Source organism: Gigantopelta aegis, chromosome 3 (assembly GCF_016097555.1).
Source record: "Gigantopelta aegis isolate Gae_Host chromosome 3, Gae_host_genome, whole genome shotgun sequence".
Taxonomy (NCBI): domain Eukaryota; kingdom Metazoa; phylum Mollusca; class Gastropoda; order Neomphalida; family Peltospiridae; genus Gigantopelta; species Gigantopelta aegis.
Genome location: NC_054701.1, coordinates 47,103,431 through 47,123,280, shown reverse-complemented (window position 1 = coordinate 47,123,280; position 19,850 = coordinate 47,103,431). Strand labels below are relative to the sequence as shown.

Here is a 19,850-nt window from a genome sequence, read left to right as displayed (position 1 = left end):
TACATGTACATGTAGCAACTGACGATATAGGCCTACCTGATAATGAACCAACTAAGGTATCCACAGTATGCGACATTATAATATTAAATCAAATGTTTAGTTTTTGTAAACAATAACAATAATAAAACAAAAATGCATTACTAATCTATTGTTAGCTACCCATACTATGCACAATATGGGTCTAATAGCATGTGTGCGAAATGTTTGTAATATGTGAAAATATACAAACAAATAAGTGTTGTTTAATATACACCTTATGAATAACAAACAATGCCATGCTATAAACATGGTAGCAAAACAATATATTTGCATTGTTAAAACAAAAATAATTTAAGTTCTATTATTATTAATTACTATTAATTTGAGAAAACAAATCTTCAAGTGTAAGTTTGAAATTTGTTAATCAATATGTTAGATACACTGTGTATTTAAACAACAGCGTACATGTTAGATACACTGTGTATTTAAACACCAGCGTACATGTTAGATACACTGTGTATTTAAACACCAACGTACATGTTAGATACACTGTGTATTTAAACACCAGCATACATGATTATGTGTACATATTTTCATAGCACCACTTTCTCAAGTAACAAATGAGTATCCATATTTAAAAAACAGAAGCCAGCTTCAATATAATGTTAAATTTAGTAAAACAGGCAATGTTAAAAACTTGTGCAAAATAAAAATACATAATAGGTGTTAATGATTTGTGTAAAAACATAAGTACTAAATACAGATTAATCATTATGCTGAATAACATTAGAAATGCACCACCTAAGATTTATTTCCATTGATGATTTTTTGTTTTTTTAACATGCTGAAATATACTAGAATATAAATAAATTACTTGTATTTACAGTATAAAATCCACTGCTTGCTATCGATTCTGGTTGGGCTGCTGGTACTCCCTTGCACTTACCAGCATAAGCGGTCCCCTCTTCCATCCACCCCAACCTTTTTACTGTCCTGGGCCCCGTTTCACGAAGTGATCTTAGCCCTAAGATAAACTTAAGTGCATAGGGTAGCTATGCGCTTAAGGTAATCTTAGGGTTAAGATACGCACTTTACCACAGGCAGAACAGGACATACATGGCTTTTGATATACCAATCAATGTGCACTGGAAAAATGACGTAATCAGAGAATGGGTCCAATGAGGTGATTCAATCATACGTACAACACAAGCACCTCAGGCCAGTGATCTATGGTCTGAGTTAAATCCCACTCCACTCAAGTAAAGTGTAGGTTCCATATCTGTAGCTACTCCACATTGCCCATTTGCAGGGGTGGGATGTAGACCACTGCTCGAGTGCTTGCCTGTGGCATGAATGATAACAGGATAACAGAGTTTTCTCCCCATACTAATCACTGATCCATGAATGATACATCGATGGCTGTGGTGTGAACTTTCCTGTACTGAAAAATGCATATAAAAGATCCCATTGCACTTTATTGGTAGGAACAGCCTTCACTTTTTCTCTCGACTAAATGTCAATATACATATGGAGGTGACTTTAAAACTGTGCTTACGTAAATTATCGAATTTTAAAATGTTATTTTATTAATGACATAGGATTAATATAGGCTATACAAAATTCGCTACTTGTGGGTTTTTTAATATGTAAAACATCAACCTCATCTAGTTAATCAGTATTTGTCTCTGTAGAGCCTCGACAAATACTGATTGGTTGATATTTTCCATGTTAAAAAATTTGTTATGAATCCTCCATATATTATATGACAACCAATAGCCAATGTGTATTTTTGTGGACCGGCCTCGATGGTGCAGTGGTTAAGCCATCGGACTAGAGGCTGGTAGATACAGGGTTCGCAACCCTGTACCGGCTCCAACCCAGAACGAGTTCTTAAGGGCTCAATGGGTAGGTGCATTCATTCCATATATTATATGGTGCATTTATAATGCTGTTCAGTAGAACACTGCAACTTGCCATATTATTACAAGGAATCTCACTGGTACATACATCTTCAGTTACAAGCTTATCAAGCTGTTCACAAACTCTCTATGTCAAAAAACTCTTCCAAGCATTACACTTGTAATACTAACGCTACAGGCATGTAAAAGTAACATAAAACTGTTAATCCAAACATAAATAATGTTGTATAAAAAATAAACATGGAAGTAATGCTGACATGGTGACAAGGACTGAATAATCAACACTGAGCTACTAACATATGCTTGTTGTAAAACAAACAGCAACTGTACAACAAATGTAACATAATACTAACAGAAATAACAGCAACTACGTGTAATATCACATGCTAGTCAGGGGTGTGGATAATGGATTACTGACTTGCATAAACTGAGTCATTATGCTGAATAAATAAAATTTTGCATTTCAGCTATCCATTGGCAAAACACAAATTTATATGTTAGTTGCTTTTGGACAACTTCAATTTTGCATTTTTGTTGGTCTATAGACATACTGATTTTTGAATTTCACTTATCCATGGACAAAAGTCCTTGGGGAATTTTTTTTATTTTAGTCATGTATGGACATAATGAATTTGCATTCTTGTTGGATATGGATAAACCACACTTTATTAGCGAACAAAAAATATAAACAAACTCTTAAAACTAATATCACACTTGGAGATACGTCATTTGCTGCATTTATCATACCCGTTGACCTCTGAGATTGAGCCAACTCTGTGTGTTGCAAAATCAGTATAAAACACACTGTTCTGAATTACATGTACTATATTTTCTACAAACAAAAAATAAAATAATAATAACAAAAATAAAATTATTATTATTATTTCTTTTTTTTACAAATAATACAGAACTGGACCGTATATTCGAAAATACGTTCTCAAACACATGTGAATGCGAATCTGTTCTCGTCACACTACTATGCGAAGTAGTGTGGAATTTGAGAACAGTGAACAATAACACAACTGCGTCTCTTTAAAATGTTTAGGAATATGTTCCCTGCACCACAACAGAGTTTCTAACACATAAAAAATGGTATTCAGGGGGCAGTAATACTGGTCATATTTTCAACAAGTTTCTCCCTTCACACTGTAGACCAAATGTTGTTATGAACACATACATGTATTACTTAAGTCTAATAGCTAATAGTCATAGTTTTAACTGTTTGTTTTTACACATACGTTCCTTTTTTCTTAGCAGATTAAAAAACACTGGCTGCTGACTTTGCAAAACCGAGTGACTGATGAAACAGGAACAGTACTGTTATTCGTACAGAGCATCATGACAACTGTTGAGCCTAGACACATATATTTCCTTGCGGAAAATGTCAAATGTCATCCTAAATCATGGTTTACTTCTTGTAACCTTTTTAGAAGTGGCTAGTCAGCAGGTTAGTATTTTATTGTATTTATTTATATAATTTTTTATGGGTGGGGGGGGGGGGGGGGGAGAGAGTCTGAATTTTATCAGTCAGTTATAATAGAAGTACAACAAAAATTAAATTTTGCTGTTTTTATACATGCATTATAATTGTAAAATATGACATCATAAACGGCACTGTTTAATGAGATACTGTACACTAGATTGTTACACTCTCTGGTGATTAATCAGTGCAAACATAATTATTATACCAAACATGGTGCAAAATACTGTAAGTTATATATGACAGAGTGGTCTATACTACCTAGTAGAGGAAACAACAGACAAAAGATGGGATGAAATTTAATCATTAATATAGTAGCAGCATTTTGCTTCACATATTTGTATAAATAAAGATACAGTGAAACCTGTCGAAACTGGATGAAGAAAATGTTTTAATTAATGACACACTCAACACATTTTATTTACGGTTATATGGCTTCGGACATATGGTTAAGGACCAGACAGATATTGAGGGAGGAAATCCGCTGTCAACACTTTATGGGCTACTCTTTTTGTTTAGCAGAAAGGGATCTTTTAATTATATGCACCATCCCATAGACAGGATAGCACATACCACGGCCTTTGATGTACCAGTAGTGGTGCACTGGCTGGAGCGAGAAATAGTCCAATGGACCCACTGACAGGGATCGATCACAAACCAACCATGCATCAAGCGAGCACTTTACCACTGGGCTACGTCTTTCCCGGGGACCTAACATTTATCCAATTTAGACAAGATCCAGTGTTTAGCGGGTTGCATTTTAGAATGTAGAATATTTAGGATCATGAAACTTAACCGGTTTTGACAGGGTTCCGGTTTGTTCAGGATCTGGTTTAGACAGGTTTTACTGTAAAAACAAACAAATATATGAATAAATAAATAAACAAATAAATAAATAAACTTATTAAGTAAAGTATCATAAGTAGACTGACTATGCAAAATTTTGGAACTATTTTCTACACAAATTGTCCTAAAATGATCTGCTAATGGATGGATATTAGCTGCAAATAAACCTGGACGGGCTGATGGGGATTAAAAAATGATATTATCCAAATGTCAAGGCTGGATTAGCTGATTGCCATCGCAGAGGAAAATGGTTATACACTTAGATATAAAAATAATTCATTAAAGCTGTGGTGCTAGTACAGACTAATTAATTCTGTTTTGGATGGACACAAGTCTCATGATGGGTGAACAAGGGCTATACACAACATAACACAGCCTCAACTTTCAACATAAAACAAATTATGGAGAATAAGAAGGAATTCCCCTATCAATCATATTGTGGACAGATTTTAATAAAAAATATGCATGAAATGAATTTAAAGGGACATACCCTAGTTTTTAGACACTAATGCATATTTTTGACTATTACAACCGTTTTTGATAACTTAAATCATACTTTACTTAGATTTTATTGTTTAGATTATCAATTTCCGTACATTCGAAGTGTTTTTGGTCATCCTGGTGTTTTTAATATTACAAAATGCCTTTCTTATATTTTTAAAAATGCACGTGCGTCTGAGAAGTAACAGTTATAGAGTAATTTTTAGTCTATTTTCTGAGGGTATTTCACCATTTCAAAGTCACAGACTCATGTTTCACTCAATTGTAACTTTATCCAAATGTGTTACAGGTTTGTGGATTAACTAAACTTAGTGTTAATTTTCACAGGTTGAAATTAGGGTATGTCCCTTTAACAGTTAACTTATGTATTAGTGCAAAAATTGTAACAAAAATAAAATGGAGGTAACTGCATTTTTATCCGATGTACTAAATAATGTACATGCAACTTGTAGGTCAAATAAGTAATCCTCAATAAACTTGTGTAGTCTTAACATCACTATATCTAAGGACCTACCTAATGCCGATTATGCAATATTTAAACATAAAGTAAACAACTGTGCACAGATAAAAAGTAAAAAGTAATAATTTAAATGTCACTTGTAATAATATTACACTGTAGATAAATCAATATTGAAATAAACTCGAGCACTAGAAATCAAAAGACACAGAAAAACTAAAATAAAAAATGATACAAACATACAATTGTATTAGTGAAATACTACAAACATTAAACTGCAGAGAAATGAACACTACATGATGAGTGCGTGTACGTGCTTGATGTGACCTTAACAATGTGTGTTATTTTCAACTGTCAAACCACTGACAAGCAACCACAGAGAAATATTGACATTCATTCTGTCCCTAATAAATTATCAAGGTGAAGTATTTATGTCAGTTGATTAATCCTGTTTTCATGATAATGGTGATTTTGACATGACAGTTTAATTTATATACATACCGGATGTACATTCCATAACCTTGCCCATTTCTACCCTTTAACAATTCTAATTAATGGTAAAAACAGTTTAATTAAAACCTGGGGTTTTTTTTTTCGGTCAAGGATTTTCTAGCTTTTTATCTCGCCTTAACAAAGCAAAAAAACGGTGCAGTATAGGTATTACCTTTTCAGTAGCGGTGATGGCAACTTTTGAGTTAAAAGTTTAACATTAAGTTTTACATTTAAATCAGTTTCTCACAAACTATAAGTCCTAGGTCAATTAAACTTGGTTTATAGTTGCACCTATGGATTTTCATCAAACTGCACCAAAATATTTTATGGTAGGCAAGACATTTAATTCCATGGAATTCTTGTTTAATTTTCAGATTTTTAATTTTCTGCTCACTGCTGACACCAAATATTGCCCAATATTATGAGAAGCTGAACCTCTTATTTTAAATCAGAGCCTCTAAACTATCATAATAATAATTAAAGATAATTTCAACCTTTGTAATAAATTTGGTGTCATATCCAGGCATTTTCTATACACTATTTTCTGAAGAATAAACAATGGAATATTGGAAAGAAGTACACATTGGAAAGAAGTACACAAGAATAAATATTATTTAATAATTGGTAAGATTATGTTTTTAAAAGAAGAAAAAACAATAATAACCCACCACTGGTAAATAACAAAGTCACTGCAAAATTATAAGTAGAAATCATTTTGTGACATTGCAAATCAACATCCAGACTGTCACAAACTTGTGCCTGATTCCTTTGTTCTTCGTACAATAAAATGTTTTCAATCAAAAACAGAAACTTGTGAAATATCACTTAAGTTTAGAAAATCCAGAATCAAATTTGAAAAAATGGATCTAAACACAAAGACTTTGTGAAGAGCAAAACATGAAAGTTGATGCCGTCCACTGTTGTAAAAGCATACCTGTTATCACACTTTTCAACATTGCTAAAGTGAGACTTGAATCGGAGGACTTGTCTTCAACATACACTGTATATGAGTAAAATTCTAATAAATGTAGTCAAATCTGTGTTAAACAGCCACCCAAAAGGGTTTACAATTTTGGTTCTTAAGACAGGCGACTACTTAATACAGGTCAGACTGTACTGTACATGATTTGGGAGGAAGATGAGATAATCTTTTAGGACCAATGGCTGCTTAAAACAGGTTGTGTTTTGTGTTATGTTTCATGATATGAGCAAACGGTAAAATGGCCTCTTAAGTCAGGTAGCTGCTTAATACAGTTCAATCTGTACTAAATTTCAGGATTTGGGAGAATCGACAGCCTACAGATGCCTGCTTAACATGAATCTATGCTAAGTTCAAAATTGAAAGGAAGCATGAAGCAATTGCAATTCAAAATAAACAAAATGCTTTCTGATTTAATTCATTTCAAAAGCAACTTTCACGTTCCATCTTAAAAGCATTGTGTAACTGAGATTAGGAAATTAGTGCTAATTATGTCAAAATTAGGATGACCAAAATAAAAATTTGATATAGTAAAAAGAAAAAGAAAATTATTACTTTAAATTTACAAAAACAATCACAGTAAAGTTTATATCAGTACAAAGCGATAAAGACCTTCATCTCAGTTTCTACCATTTGCTTGTTGATTGTAATGTCCAAAGCAGAGCCTGCTTTCATTCCACAAAACGAATTCTCAGACTTGTCTATCTGTAGTAAATTTCAATATTTTGGGAAGGTAATATGGTATTTTACGACTTGTGGGCGCTTCATGAAAATGGCCATTTTAAGCAAGGGCCCAATTCACAAAGGTCTCTTAGGCTCTGCTAGACTAGACAACAAAGCATCCTCTTTGCAAGTCTTTTAGCATTACACTGCGAGATCACAAAGTTGCGAGAGTTTAGTGAATTAGGCCCCAGGTCTGACTTGTGAAACTGTCTACAAGGGTCATCCACTGGCCCTAAATAACACATATTTCAATCTGTATCCACAGGTGGTACATTAAACAAGGTGCTTTTCAATTTGTGAAGAGCATTTTTCTACCAACATCAGCTGGTTGCAGAACTCGGTGGTGTGTGACTGTCACTAGCTTTGGGAGTCTGGTGACTGGCCGCACCCCGCTCCACAGTTCCTGGTTTTGTTTTAGCCAACAGAGGATTGTTGTGTTTCTCGGGAAGACTGGGGCTAATTTCTCCTCTCAGGAACTGTTCCAGTTTGTCCACACATGCGTCCTGGTAATCGTGAATCCACCTGCAGAAAGAAATAAACAGCAGTTGAATGATGCTATTTAGAACTGATTTGGTTTTCTTACATATCGCAGTGGTGTAGGAAGGTGCCAAAAAGTGGGGTGGGGGAAAACACACACACACACACACACACACACACACACACACACACACACATATATATATATATATCTCTAAATATACCATTGCTGCAGATACTGTATCATACAAAATCTGCAGAGTTGTTGATCGGTTATTAGTTGTCAAACATTTGGTAATTCTAACATGTAGTGTTCAGAGGAAACCTGCTACATTGTTCCATTAGCAGAAAGGGGTCTTTATATAGGCACTTTCCCCAGAGACACTTCAGTACATACCATAGCCTTTAATACAAGTCATGGGGCATGGCATTGGTTGGAACAGAGGAAAGTCTAATGGGTCTGCTGAGGAGTCTGTACAATAATAAAAAGGTTTAATATATATATATCTACTGTAGATCCTGAAATTAATGTGATCATAATATTAATGCAAAAAATGTGAGTTCGTGTTTTTTAAAATTAATAATATGACACATTTATTTCTATGTTGTGTCTAGCTATAGTCCAGCAAGCTATATGTAACACACTATTAAAACAAACACAGATTAAAATTCAAATATATTAATAATACAAATGGAGCACAATTCATCGTAGGAAAGACAGACTAATTGTCCAATAGTCCAGTAAAAGCCGACACGATCCATCGCGCGTGAATGGGTTTTAGCACGCTAATCTTGAGGTCGACCCTTTCTTTGTATTTACTGTTCAAGTTCGTTGCAACTTTGTCGGCATATCTTGGAAGGATACAGTTATAATGGTACATGTATGCTAATGTTTAGCCAAATTTAGGTATCTCTACACGTTAGGTAAAGGATTGCTGCAAAAATATGCTTTGAGTTTATCTCACCAAAAACACTAGGGACTAAACAGGTTAATTGACAGATATGTTAGCGAGTTGATCTCCACGACTGGTATATTAAAGGTCGTGGTATGTGTTATCCTGTCTGTGGGATGGTGCATATAAAAGATCCCTTGCTGCTAATCGAAAAGAATAGCCCATGAAGTGGTGACAGCGGGTTTCCTCTCTCAATATCTGTGTGGTCCTTAACCATATGTCTGACACCATATAACCGTAAATAAAATGTGTTGAGTGCATCGTTAAATAAAACATTTCTTTCCTTGATCTCATTAAAGATGCCTATCACTTGGATTTATCGGATAGTACACAGACGTGTGTTATTAAAGGGAGGCCACTTTCATGTTTTAGTGGTGTTGTGGTTAAGTCATTGGGCATACATGTAAGGCTGGTAGGTACTGGGTTCGCAGCCCAGTACCGACTCCCACCCAGAGCGAGTTTTAATGACTCAGTGGGTAGGTGTAAGGTCACTACACCCTCTTCTCTCTCACTAACCACTAACAACTAACCAACTGTCCTGGACAGACAGCCCAGATAGCTGAGGTGTGTGCCCAGGACAGCATGCTTGAACCTTAATTGGATATAAACATGAAAATAAACTGAAATGAAATGAAATCATGTCGCATTTTAGTCTACCCACTGTCACACACATTAATTTAGGGAAATGTTAATTTCAGGATCTACAGTATACACACACACATACGTTATTGCAGATTATTGTTTTTAAAAAGAAGAAGTTCTGTCTTAGAACCACACAAAACATTTAAAGCATTTTGCATTTGTAGGAAGTGTATTCTTTACAAATAAAGCCAAGTTATTAAAAGTCACTCTCAGTAGTAGGTATTAAAGAACATTCGCTCCCATAAACTCCCACCCACCCTCCAGATGATTTCGTTTGGAACAGCACTGAATGACAGGGAATACTTTGTTCAGTATCACATCCAGATTAGCAATGCATGTTTCAGAGATCGCCACACAATTTTAAAACATTAAAGAGAAGTTGCTGATCAATTTTTAATTGACTTGAAACATCACCAATCAAGATTTTGAAAACAAATTGTAAACTGCATGACTGCGAGTGTGTTCTGTATTGTAATTGGTTAATTACATTCTTTTTCCAGGATCAAATGAAAATAACACCCGGAAAGCTAATGACGTCGTAAGAAAGTGATGTCATTAGTAATTGAAACAGGCGAAGTTGACGATTCAAGGGTCTACAGATAGATTGTAGCCAGGTACATGTATTCTTTTCAAGAAATACCAAATATACGGTTAGGTCCATAGAAAAACGATTTAGTTTACAATGGACATAACCATATGGAGTTTTTAGATTTGCGGGTATTATTGTCTATTTGATAACCGCAAATTTAAATTTTTTTTACTTCAGGCTAACACCTTCAGTCAAAAATGACATTTCCGAGATGAAATAGACAATAAGACCCGCAAATCTAAAAACTCCATATGGTTATCTCCTAAATGTTTTTTGAATGATAAACATTATACAAACCTGATTCCATTAAAGAATCTTAAATTGTTAAGATCGTCTGGAAGTGTGTTGGATGAAGGCCACTCAAAGTTGTCCAACAATGGTATAATCTTGCACCCACTGTCCATAGCTGCAACAATTTCCTGTTGAAGAGTAATTACGGAATATATACACATATATATCTACTTATACTTTGATCTACATCACATTTAAAATTGATTACATATAAACTTAAATTCTACTGATGCAATTGAAACAGTCCTTTTACAAAAATACATGTGTAAATTAACTTTTGTAAATACTAATTAAATGTACTGGATGAAAGTTTTCTCAAAAGATGATTTGATACAATTGAAAATATAAAGACAGGGCACAAAATTTCAGTATCTAGCAATAACCATAATTCAGACCTCTGCAATCAGTGCTTTGGTTATACATGAATTTAACAAAAGGATCCATGTATTGTTGGTTGACCAAAGCAGTGAAAAGGGATAATGAACAGCTGAATGGTTTACAAGTACTTTTGAACTATTTCTTGCACATTAAAGGTTAAACTTATAATAAAATTATGAACTATAGGCTGTATGATTTAAATCTATTGTACTTTAATCCCAATAATGAGTAAAACATGTTATTTCTACTTATATGCGATGTCATTTTAATGTTTTTGGTACATATAATAAACACAAATCAAACAAATTACATCACTATTCAAGAAAAAAATCACACAATTTCATTTCATTTCAACTTATTTTCATGCTTATAGGCAATTTAGGTTCAAGCACGATGTCCTAGACACACACCTCAGCTATCTGGGCTGATTGTCCAGGACAGTGGGTCAGTTGTTAGTTGGTTAGTGGTTAGTGACAGAGAAGAGGGTGTAGTGGCCTCACACCTACCCATTAAGACCTTAAGAACTCACTCTGGGTTGGAGCTGGTACCGGGCTGTGAACCCTGTACCTACCAGCCTGTAGACCGATGGCTTAACCACTGCACCACTGAGGCTGGTAATCATACAAACTATTCACTATTCAAGAAAGATAACTCTTGGTCCTTTTTTCTTTAGCCAAAAAGAAATTTTAACATGCAGGATTTTCAATTTTTTATTTAAAAAAAAAAAAAATTGAAGTAGTCTTTATTGGAAATGAAGAGGTACATCATGTCATCTCCTGATTTTTGACTACAACTTGACAAAAAACCCATTTTGTCTGTTTTTAATTTTACTTTAAAATGTTAACCTTTAAATATACTGTACTACACTTTTTATGTGTGTACTGCCCTGGTGGAATGACATGTTCTTATATCAGTTTTAACTCAAAATATTAACATTATTAGTAAACTGATCAAAATAAATTTTAGTGAAAACATACAAACTTTAAACAAACGTTCTTTCTGCTTTCCATACCTTATGGACCCAATCTGACTTGTCATCATCTCCCATACACCGGTCCAAGGCGTTGGGCGTCAACACAATGATAAAGTTTTTAGCCATCCTCACACTCAGTAACAGGTTTTCATCAAATTTGCCGGCACGGAGCCGTTCAATATCAATAAACACCGAAAAACCTCGTAGCTGAAGATGGACTTTTAGTAAACTGAAACAGACAAACAATGAAATTTGACTGAGTAATATACATGTATATATGTTTATTTTAATAGTAACTATAATGATTTTTTATGGTTTACTTTTGCCTACTTGTGACCATATGCAGAACTTAAAATGAAAATGAAAAAAAAATAAAGAGTGATTACTTTCCCCTTTAACTTAGATTATTAAAAGCCATTTTAGATACCATATAATTTCATATACTAAGGGGAGCTAAAATTACTCCTGTACTATCAGGCATCAAAATAAGTCAAGAACGGGTTACCGGGAGGTTACCACATGTAAGAAAAGTCGTTTGTCGTTCTCGGCAAAAATTTCAACGTAACGGTAATTTTGTTTCCAAACATAAATCAGACAATGCATTCCGGACTTCTGCAAGCAATTTCGACAATTCGCGTTTAAGCAGCGCCCACTAGATAAAATTTACTTCCGGGTTTCGTTTCTCGTACCAATGTTCACGCACATCAATATAATTTCAGAATGTCCGCGTTTTAGCAGCGTGAACAAGATCTGTGCCGAGTAGTTTGCAAGAACATTTAATTTAGGAACAGTGATAAGATATGGAATGAATCATAAATACATGTATACTACAATAATCATCTGGCACACATGTAAGGGTGTTAAAAGTAGTAGTGACAGGAATTCAATTCTAACTTCCATAATATAGTTGTGGTAACAGGCTATATTTTGTCGTAACCTGTAAATGGGTTACCAGACGCAATGCTTATTCCGATGCCTGTACTATGGCAGTGTCATGTGGTAGAATGAATTATTAAAGACATGCAGGCATCAATGTGCAGTTAAAGCTTATTTTATTCTGTTGAGAAATCCAACCCTTGGAAAAGGAACTTCAATGTTTATTGAATGAATGAATGAATGAATGAACGAATGATTTAATAAGCACCTAGCATTTTTGGTAGGAAATAAGAACTTTGAGTAAGAGTGATTCAAATTAGGTACACAGACCTTATGTTAAGACAAAAGAAAACATTTGTTTTGCTCTCACGCTCTTACAAGACATTGAGAGGAACTTGTATGTTTTGCCCTTTCAAATATACTTAAAAGTTTGTTTGGTTTAATAACACCACTCGAGCACACTGATTTATTAATCATTGGCTATAAGATGTCAAACATTTGATCCTTTTTGACACGACGTCTTAGAGGGAAAGACACTACACTTTTCCAGTAGCAGCAAGGAATCCTTATTAATTATGCACTTTCCCACAGACAGGACATCACATACCATATCCTTCGATATACCAGTCGTGGGTCACTGGTTGGGACTGGAAAAAGAAAGACATGTTTTATTTAAAGACGCACTCAACACATTTTTATTTACGGTTATATGGCATCAGACATATGGTTAAGGACCACACAGATATTGAGAGAGTAAACCCGCTTGCACCACTTCATGGGCTACTCTTTCCGATTATCAGCAAGGGATCTTTTATATGCACTATCCCACAGACAGGGTAGAACATACCACGGCCTTTGATATACCAGTCGTGGTGCACTGGCTGGAACGAGAAATAGCCCAATGGCCCACCGACGGGATCGATCCCACCCTGACCGTGCATCGAGCGAACGCTATACTACTGGGCTATGTCCCGGCCCAGGACTGGGAAAATACCAATCAGCGAATGAGCTCCACTGAGGAGGTTTGATCCTATGATGCGAGCACCTCTGGTGAGTGCTCTACTGACCAAGTCAGATTCTGCCCGTAACATATTATAGTAATAGAGAGAAATGTGTCTCACCTGGCTAACTGCGAGCCATTTGACCTCCTGTAGCTGATAAAGGCATCGATACTTTTATTCTGGAAACTGTCTGGAACATCCAGATCAGACGACACATGACCTGGTGTACTCACACCTGAAAAACAAACCAGGAACTGAGGAGTCTGTCATCATATACACCATCACTGACTTAAGGTTCTGATCAAATGAAACATGAATTCTTTGCAGATAAATGTTTTGCCTATCATAAACATGTATGGTGTAAAGTAGAGTTTTAAAAAAATAAAGAAACATTACACTACACTGTCTACACTATGAAGAACAGCTAAACGGTTAACATAAATAGCAAGTTAATGAAGTTTGAAAAGTATCTTGGTGTATAGTTCACAATTAATCAAAATATAGTTCTATTTATTAAAAAAAAAAAAAGCAGTTAATATTAATTTTTTTGAGTGACAACATGCAATGAGGAAACATGATGATACGCAATGAAAAATATCTCTAACAACCTTTAAAAATAGCTGTAAACTTATTTATTACATTTCATTTAATTTCAACTTATTTTCGTGTTTATATCCAATTAAGGTTCAAGCACACTGTCCTGGGCACACACCTCAGCTATCTGGGCTGTCTGTCCAGATCAGTAGGTTAGTTGTTAATTGTTAGTGGTTAGTGAGAGAGATGAGGGTGTAGTGGCCTTATACCTACCCACAGAGTCATTAAAACTCGCTCTGGGTGGGAGCCAGTACCGAGCTGTGAACCCTGTACCTACCAGCCTTACGTTTGATGGCCTAACCACGATGCCACCAAAACCGGTATTAGTACATAAAACACTACGGAACTAGAAGGGAAGTAACTCTGTATCTTACATGGCTTTTCTTGTTCATTAAGCCTTCTCTTGATTAAAATTTAAATGGTCAAATGGTGTAAGCAAGCAAAGCTTGATGAATTCTGTTATAGAGCTGAAATTATTCAACAAAATATTTGCCTTTTATCTTCTGAAGAATGAGCATTCGGTGGATACCATTGACGATACCACAATCTTTAAGTAGATCGTCTGTCAGTGAGGGCAGCACTGTCTTGTCCACCCCACTGTGTAACAGCTGGTAGGTGTACTGGGAAAAGTCAGGACCAAGTTCCAGCAGCCAATCAGCAAGCTTGCTTGGGTCACATGATGTATAGTTGGCCGTGACCTTCAGGTCTTTCAGCTCCCTGAGAAATCTGGAATTAAAATAAAATAAATTTGTATACATTTTTTTAATTGAGAGTAATTTAGTAATATTAAAGGCTTCTGGCATTTTACTATATTTTCTTCCAAAAAAACAAAAATGTTGGTAGCACGTACACTAACAAAGAAAAAATACTTCTGCTACACCACAAGTAAATTAGTATTACAAGTATTAAAGATGAAAGGTTCACCAAATTTCAAAACATCACCAATTGAAGATAACAATTCAATTCCTGCAAGAAGCAGTTAGAAAATGGAAAATATATCTAAACAAATAATCTTTAAAAAAAATCTGGTTTGCTAAACACTGCAGTGAATCAGTTTTTTAAAAATCTTATATAAAATATTACTACATCTGAAACATGAAAAGACATAAGAGAACATTTATGATTGTGAATTTTCACTTATACCTTAGCAAAAGCTCAACCATAAGCTACACTGCACCGTTATTCTATTAAGTAATGCCACCAGAGTTGTATGCTTCCATCAAGGTTTGTTGATGATATCTACTGATAGTAAAATCGCATCTGTTTAATTATTAAAACTGTAGTGGTGTTCATGTTTTGCATGAATAAAATCAGCCACAGGGAGGAAAGATTAGAAGTTTATTAAAACTGTAGACACTGTTTGTGTTTGGCAAATTTAATACTGTAGAATACTTTGTTTTCGCGGGATCAAATTTTCGCGATTTAATGAAAATGGGTCAATTCGCGAACATTTATTTTCGCAAATCCCCCAACCCCCATCAATAAAAAAACAACGAAGTACAGATGTCAATAATTTTGTTTTAAAAACTGAACTTAGTTTTGCCGGTTGTTATGCTAATCTGTAGAACTAATCCTACATGTACACACGAGTGCTATACACATAAAACAATAGTTTTCCTGCTTTAACCAATCAAGACTTTATTGTTTACAAGTTAATAAGCTTACAGAAGGTGCTTTATACCGCATGCAGTTTTTCTTAATCCTTATAATTGTTATAGCCCAGTCCGGATTTTTTCACTTCCACATTTTTAATATACTGTGATAATGCATGTTGACTTCCGTCGTTGAACACGTGTAGACTGTCTGATGAACTGATCGCTAGCACATGCGAAGGAAAACAGCATAAAGCTTTTTAGTGTTAGTATTGTTTTATTATCATGTATGTACTTATCATCATGTTCTTGATTTAAAGTTTTAAACAGCTTTTGTGTTTTGTGGTTTGTTCCGTGACAGGAGGGAGCACCGCTTTGTTACTACTAGCTTCGTACATCGGAAACTAATGTGGTATAGTTGAACGAGACTACATATTATTTTATTTTTTTGTCGGCCTTTATTTTCGCATGGAATATATTTTCACGAATTTCATTCACACGCGAAAAACGCGAAAATAAATTCCACGCGAAAATAAAGTATTCTACAGTAGTTAAACAGTTTGTTTTGTTTAACGACACCACTAGAGCACATTGATTTATTAATCATCGGCTATTGGATGTCAATCATTTGGTAATTTTGGCATACGGTCTTAGAGTGAAAACCTGCTACATTTTTCTATTAGTAGCAAGAGCTCTTTTTATATGCACCATCCTACAGACAGGATAGCACATACCACAGCCTTTGATATACCAGTCGTGGTGCACCAGCTGGAATGAGAAATAACCCAATGGGCCCACCGATGGGGATCGATCCTAAACCGACCGCACATCAAGAGAGTGTTTTAACACTGGGCTACGTCTCGCCTCTCAAATTTAACAAGTGTTACAGGATGGAAAGGCAAGTCTGCAGGTTTGAGTCGAAACAGAAGGTCTGTTTTTTCCAAACCTCTTTCTGGTGATCTTGCACGCCATGTGCAGACTGTCTGACAACTCATCGTCTGTCAGTCGCAGCAGAAGATCTCCGTCCACCTGACATGTCTCAAAATCGGCTGAGTAGTCCTCAAATCCAACCTGGGTAAAAAAATAAAATAAATTAATATAAGTGAATAAGTAACAGTTAAAAGATTGGGGTTTTTTAACGGCACAATTAGAAAGAAAGAATGTTTTATTTAACGACGCACTCAACACATTTTATTTACGGTTATATGGCATCAGACATATGGTTAAGGACCACACAGATTTTGAGAGGAAACCCGCTGTCGCCACTACATGGGCTACTCTTCCGATTAGCAGCAAAAGATCTTTTATTTGCGCTTCCCACAGGCAGGATAGCACAAACCATGGCCTTTGTTGAACCAGTTATGGATCACTGGTCGGTGCAAGTGGTTTACACCTACCCATTGAGCCTTGCGGAGCACTCACTCAGGGTTTGGAGTCAGTATCTGGATTAAACATCCCATGCCTCGACTGGGATCCGAATCCAGTACCTACCAGCCTGTAGACCGATGGCCTACCACGACGCCACCGAGGCCGGTCGGCACCATTAGAGTACATTGATTAATAAATCATTGGCTAATGGATACCTTAGCAGTAGCCCAGAGTGTTTTGGCTACCAATTTTCATTCAGGCTGCCAGATGTTTAAACCAGGTACTCTGCCGGGCTACCAGATTTGTTTTTCCAAATTCATCGGTGTCTGAAATTCCACATTTCATGTGTGCGCTCTGATGCCATGAGTCGCTGTAACTGTTAATTTCTTCCAATGTTTAAAAGTTCTGGACCCATATTCACGAAAAGGTGAAAAATTACATCTACCACTTACGTCTTCCGTAGATTTACGTTTACGTGCAAGAAGCACCTTATTCTCAAAGATGGACGTAAACGTAAACGTAACTTAGTTGAACGTAAATCTACGATTGTAACTCTCTCACTGTAGAAATTTAAAAAAAAACCCATTAGAAACAATGGCTACGAGTTAATAACAAATGCGCAAAACGCAATTTCATTTGTTGTCTGCTAACAATAACACGGCGAACCATGGCAGTTTGGTATTGGTGAGGATCCGCATTTTGGTACAAACTTTAGGACATTCTTAAAAAGGAAAAGATAACTCAGGAGAAATGTGACCAAGTTGAAAACATCCATTTGATCACAAACTAAAATATGTTCAATCTGTAGGCGGATCGCCATCGCAAGCTGCTTCGATTATTGCAAATGCTGCTATTTTCCATAAATAATAGTAAATAACAGCGATCATGCTTGATTTATTATATGTACAAGACTTACGTGCAGCATTAGTTGTAACCGGAGGCACTCTTATATTTACGTCCAACTTTACATGTAACTTATGTTTACGTTGTTTCGTGACTAGCTCTTTAGTCATAGATTTATGTTTACTTGTAAAACTAGACTTACAATATTTTGTGAATATGAGTCCTAGTCCAAATCACACATATGTGCGATACTAGATATATTTATCACACGGTTTGAAAATGTATTTATTACTATAATTTGATTGACTAAGTATGTAATAAATATGTTTATGACACACACCTGTGACACCCAATATGTGACATCCTCCACAGTCCAGAGTGGTACCTGTGTCGACAGTTTGTGTGGAATTTCTTCTCCAATGATATGCAGTGCAATACCCGCCAGTTTGGAGGCAATCGTGTTAGGGGCACCCGCCATGCGCTTGAGTGGCTCAACACAGCCCACTTTGTACAGCTCCTTATTAAAAAGAAGATGATTTAGTTACATGCATTATTAATAATCATAGACATGTATCAGTAATAATCATAGACACATATCAATAATAATCATAGACACAAATAAGTAATAATCATATACATATCAGTAATAATCATAGACACATATCAGTAATAATCATAGACACATGTATCAGTAATAACCATAGACACATATCAGTAATAATCATAGCCACATATCAGTAATAATCATAGACACAAATCCGTAATAATCATAGACACAAATCTGTAATAATCATAGACAAACAGTGTCTTAAGAACTAAAACGTATTTACACATGCACTGGGTATACACCAGTAATGAAGTATTCAGTTTTTAAACAAACTGGAGAAATTGTTAATCTAACATCAGGGTTTTATGACCTATGTTTCTAGACTCCGATAATTGGCACTACTCCCCACCATTCCTCAAAATCTGTGTCATTTTTTATTCCCAATTTTGGAATAAAAAATTCCCAATCAATGTAAATAATTCTCATTTTTTATAATTATATAAAGGCATATTTTGAAACATAATACATAAGACTAGATATTAATTTGAATAAATACTAGCATACATGTATAGTATTAGTCTTTTCGATTCTAACAAGGCTATACTCAGATGTTTATTAAATGAAACTGAAAATTCCCAAAATTTTGTAAAACAATGCTAAAATTCCCAAAGTCAAAGCCAAGTCAAATTTTAGAAATAAAACCCTGAACATATATATGATCATTTGATATACATGCAGCTGTATTAATCCCAAAATGTATAAAATCCCATTATATGGCTGATATGAACCAGTAGTGTACTGTACATATATTCATGATGTCATGATGGTTTGAAACAAAACATTGTTCTCCTTAAACTGACATCAGTGGACCTAACTCTTGTTTATGCCTGCAACTGCTATCCAATAATGATACCATTGTGTTGCAAACAAGAACAAAACATACATGTAATAAGAAGAATCCTAGTTTAGAAGGCATGCATGAATACTTGTTTCTTACACACCCGTTGGTGAGAACACCATGCATTATTTTTGATAACACATGGGTTGTTAACACACGAATGTGTATTAACAATTTCATGACATACGACTGGCTGCTCCTAGATGATGACCAGGTCACCAGTGCCAAGCAGCCAGTGAAAAGCAACACGGTGGAAATAGATTACATTGTGACGTATAGTTAACCTGACAATCATGTGTCTGTGTCATGCTACAAATGCAACGGCTGTAAATAACTTTTAGTCCAAAAAGATGTTAAAACCTGGTATTTGCGGATATGTAAGAAATAGAATAATACATTTGTGTCCATTAGATACCATTTATCTCGCAACTCGTTGTTTAAAAACGTATCAA

At 35.2% G+C, this 19,850-nt stretch overlaps 1 protein-coding gene across 1 annotated transcript in view; it reads right to left on the bottom strand.

Moving 5' to 3' along the window:
• Positions 1-5,292: 5,292 nt before the first annotated feature.
• The window catches only part of LOC121368674 (NAD(+) hydrolase SARM1-like), a 32,509-nt gene continuing 17,951 nt past the window's right edge, over positions 5,293-19,850 (bottom strand). The window contains exons 3-9 of the mRNA XM_041493413.1: positions 18,294-18,470; positions 16,689-16,813; positions 14,633-14,876; positions 13,677-13,819; positions 11,719-11,908; positions 10,335-10,456; positions 5,293-7,898 (exon numbers count right to left, since the gene is read on the bottom strand). Of these exons, the coding sequence (XP_041349347.1) occupies positions 7,697-7,898; positions 10,335-10,456; positions 11,719-11,908; positions 13,677-13,819; positions 14,633-14,876; positions 16,689-16,813; positions 18,294-18,470 (1,203 nt within the window). The 3' untranslated portion in view covers positions 5,293-7,696. The remainder of the gene's footprint in view (positions 7,899-10,334; positions 10,457-11,718; positions 11,909-13,676; positions 13,820-14,632; positions 14,877-16,688; positions 16,814-18,293; positions 18,471-19,850) is intronic.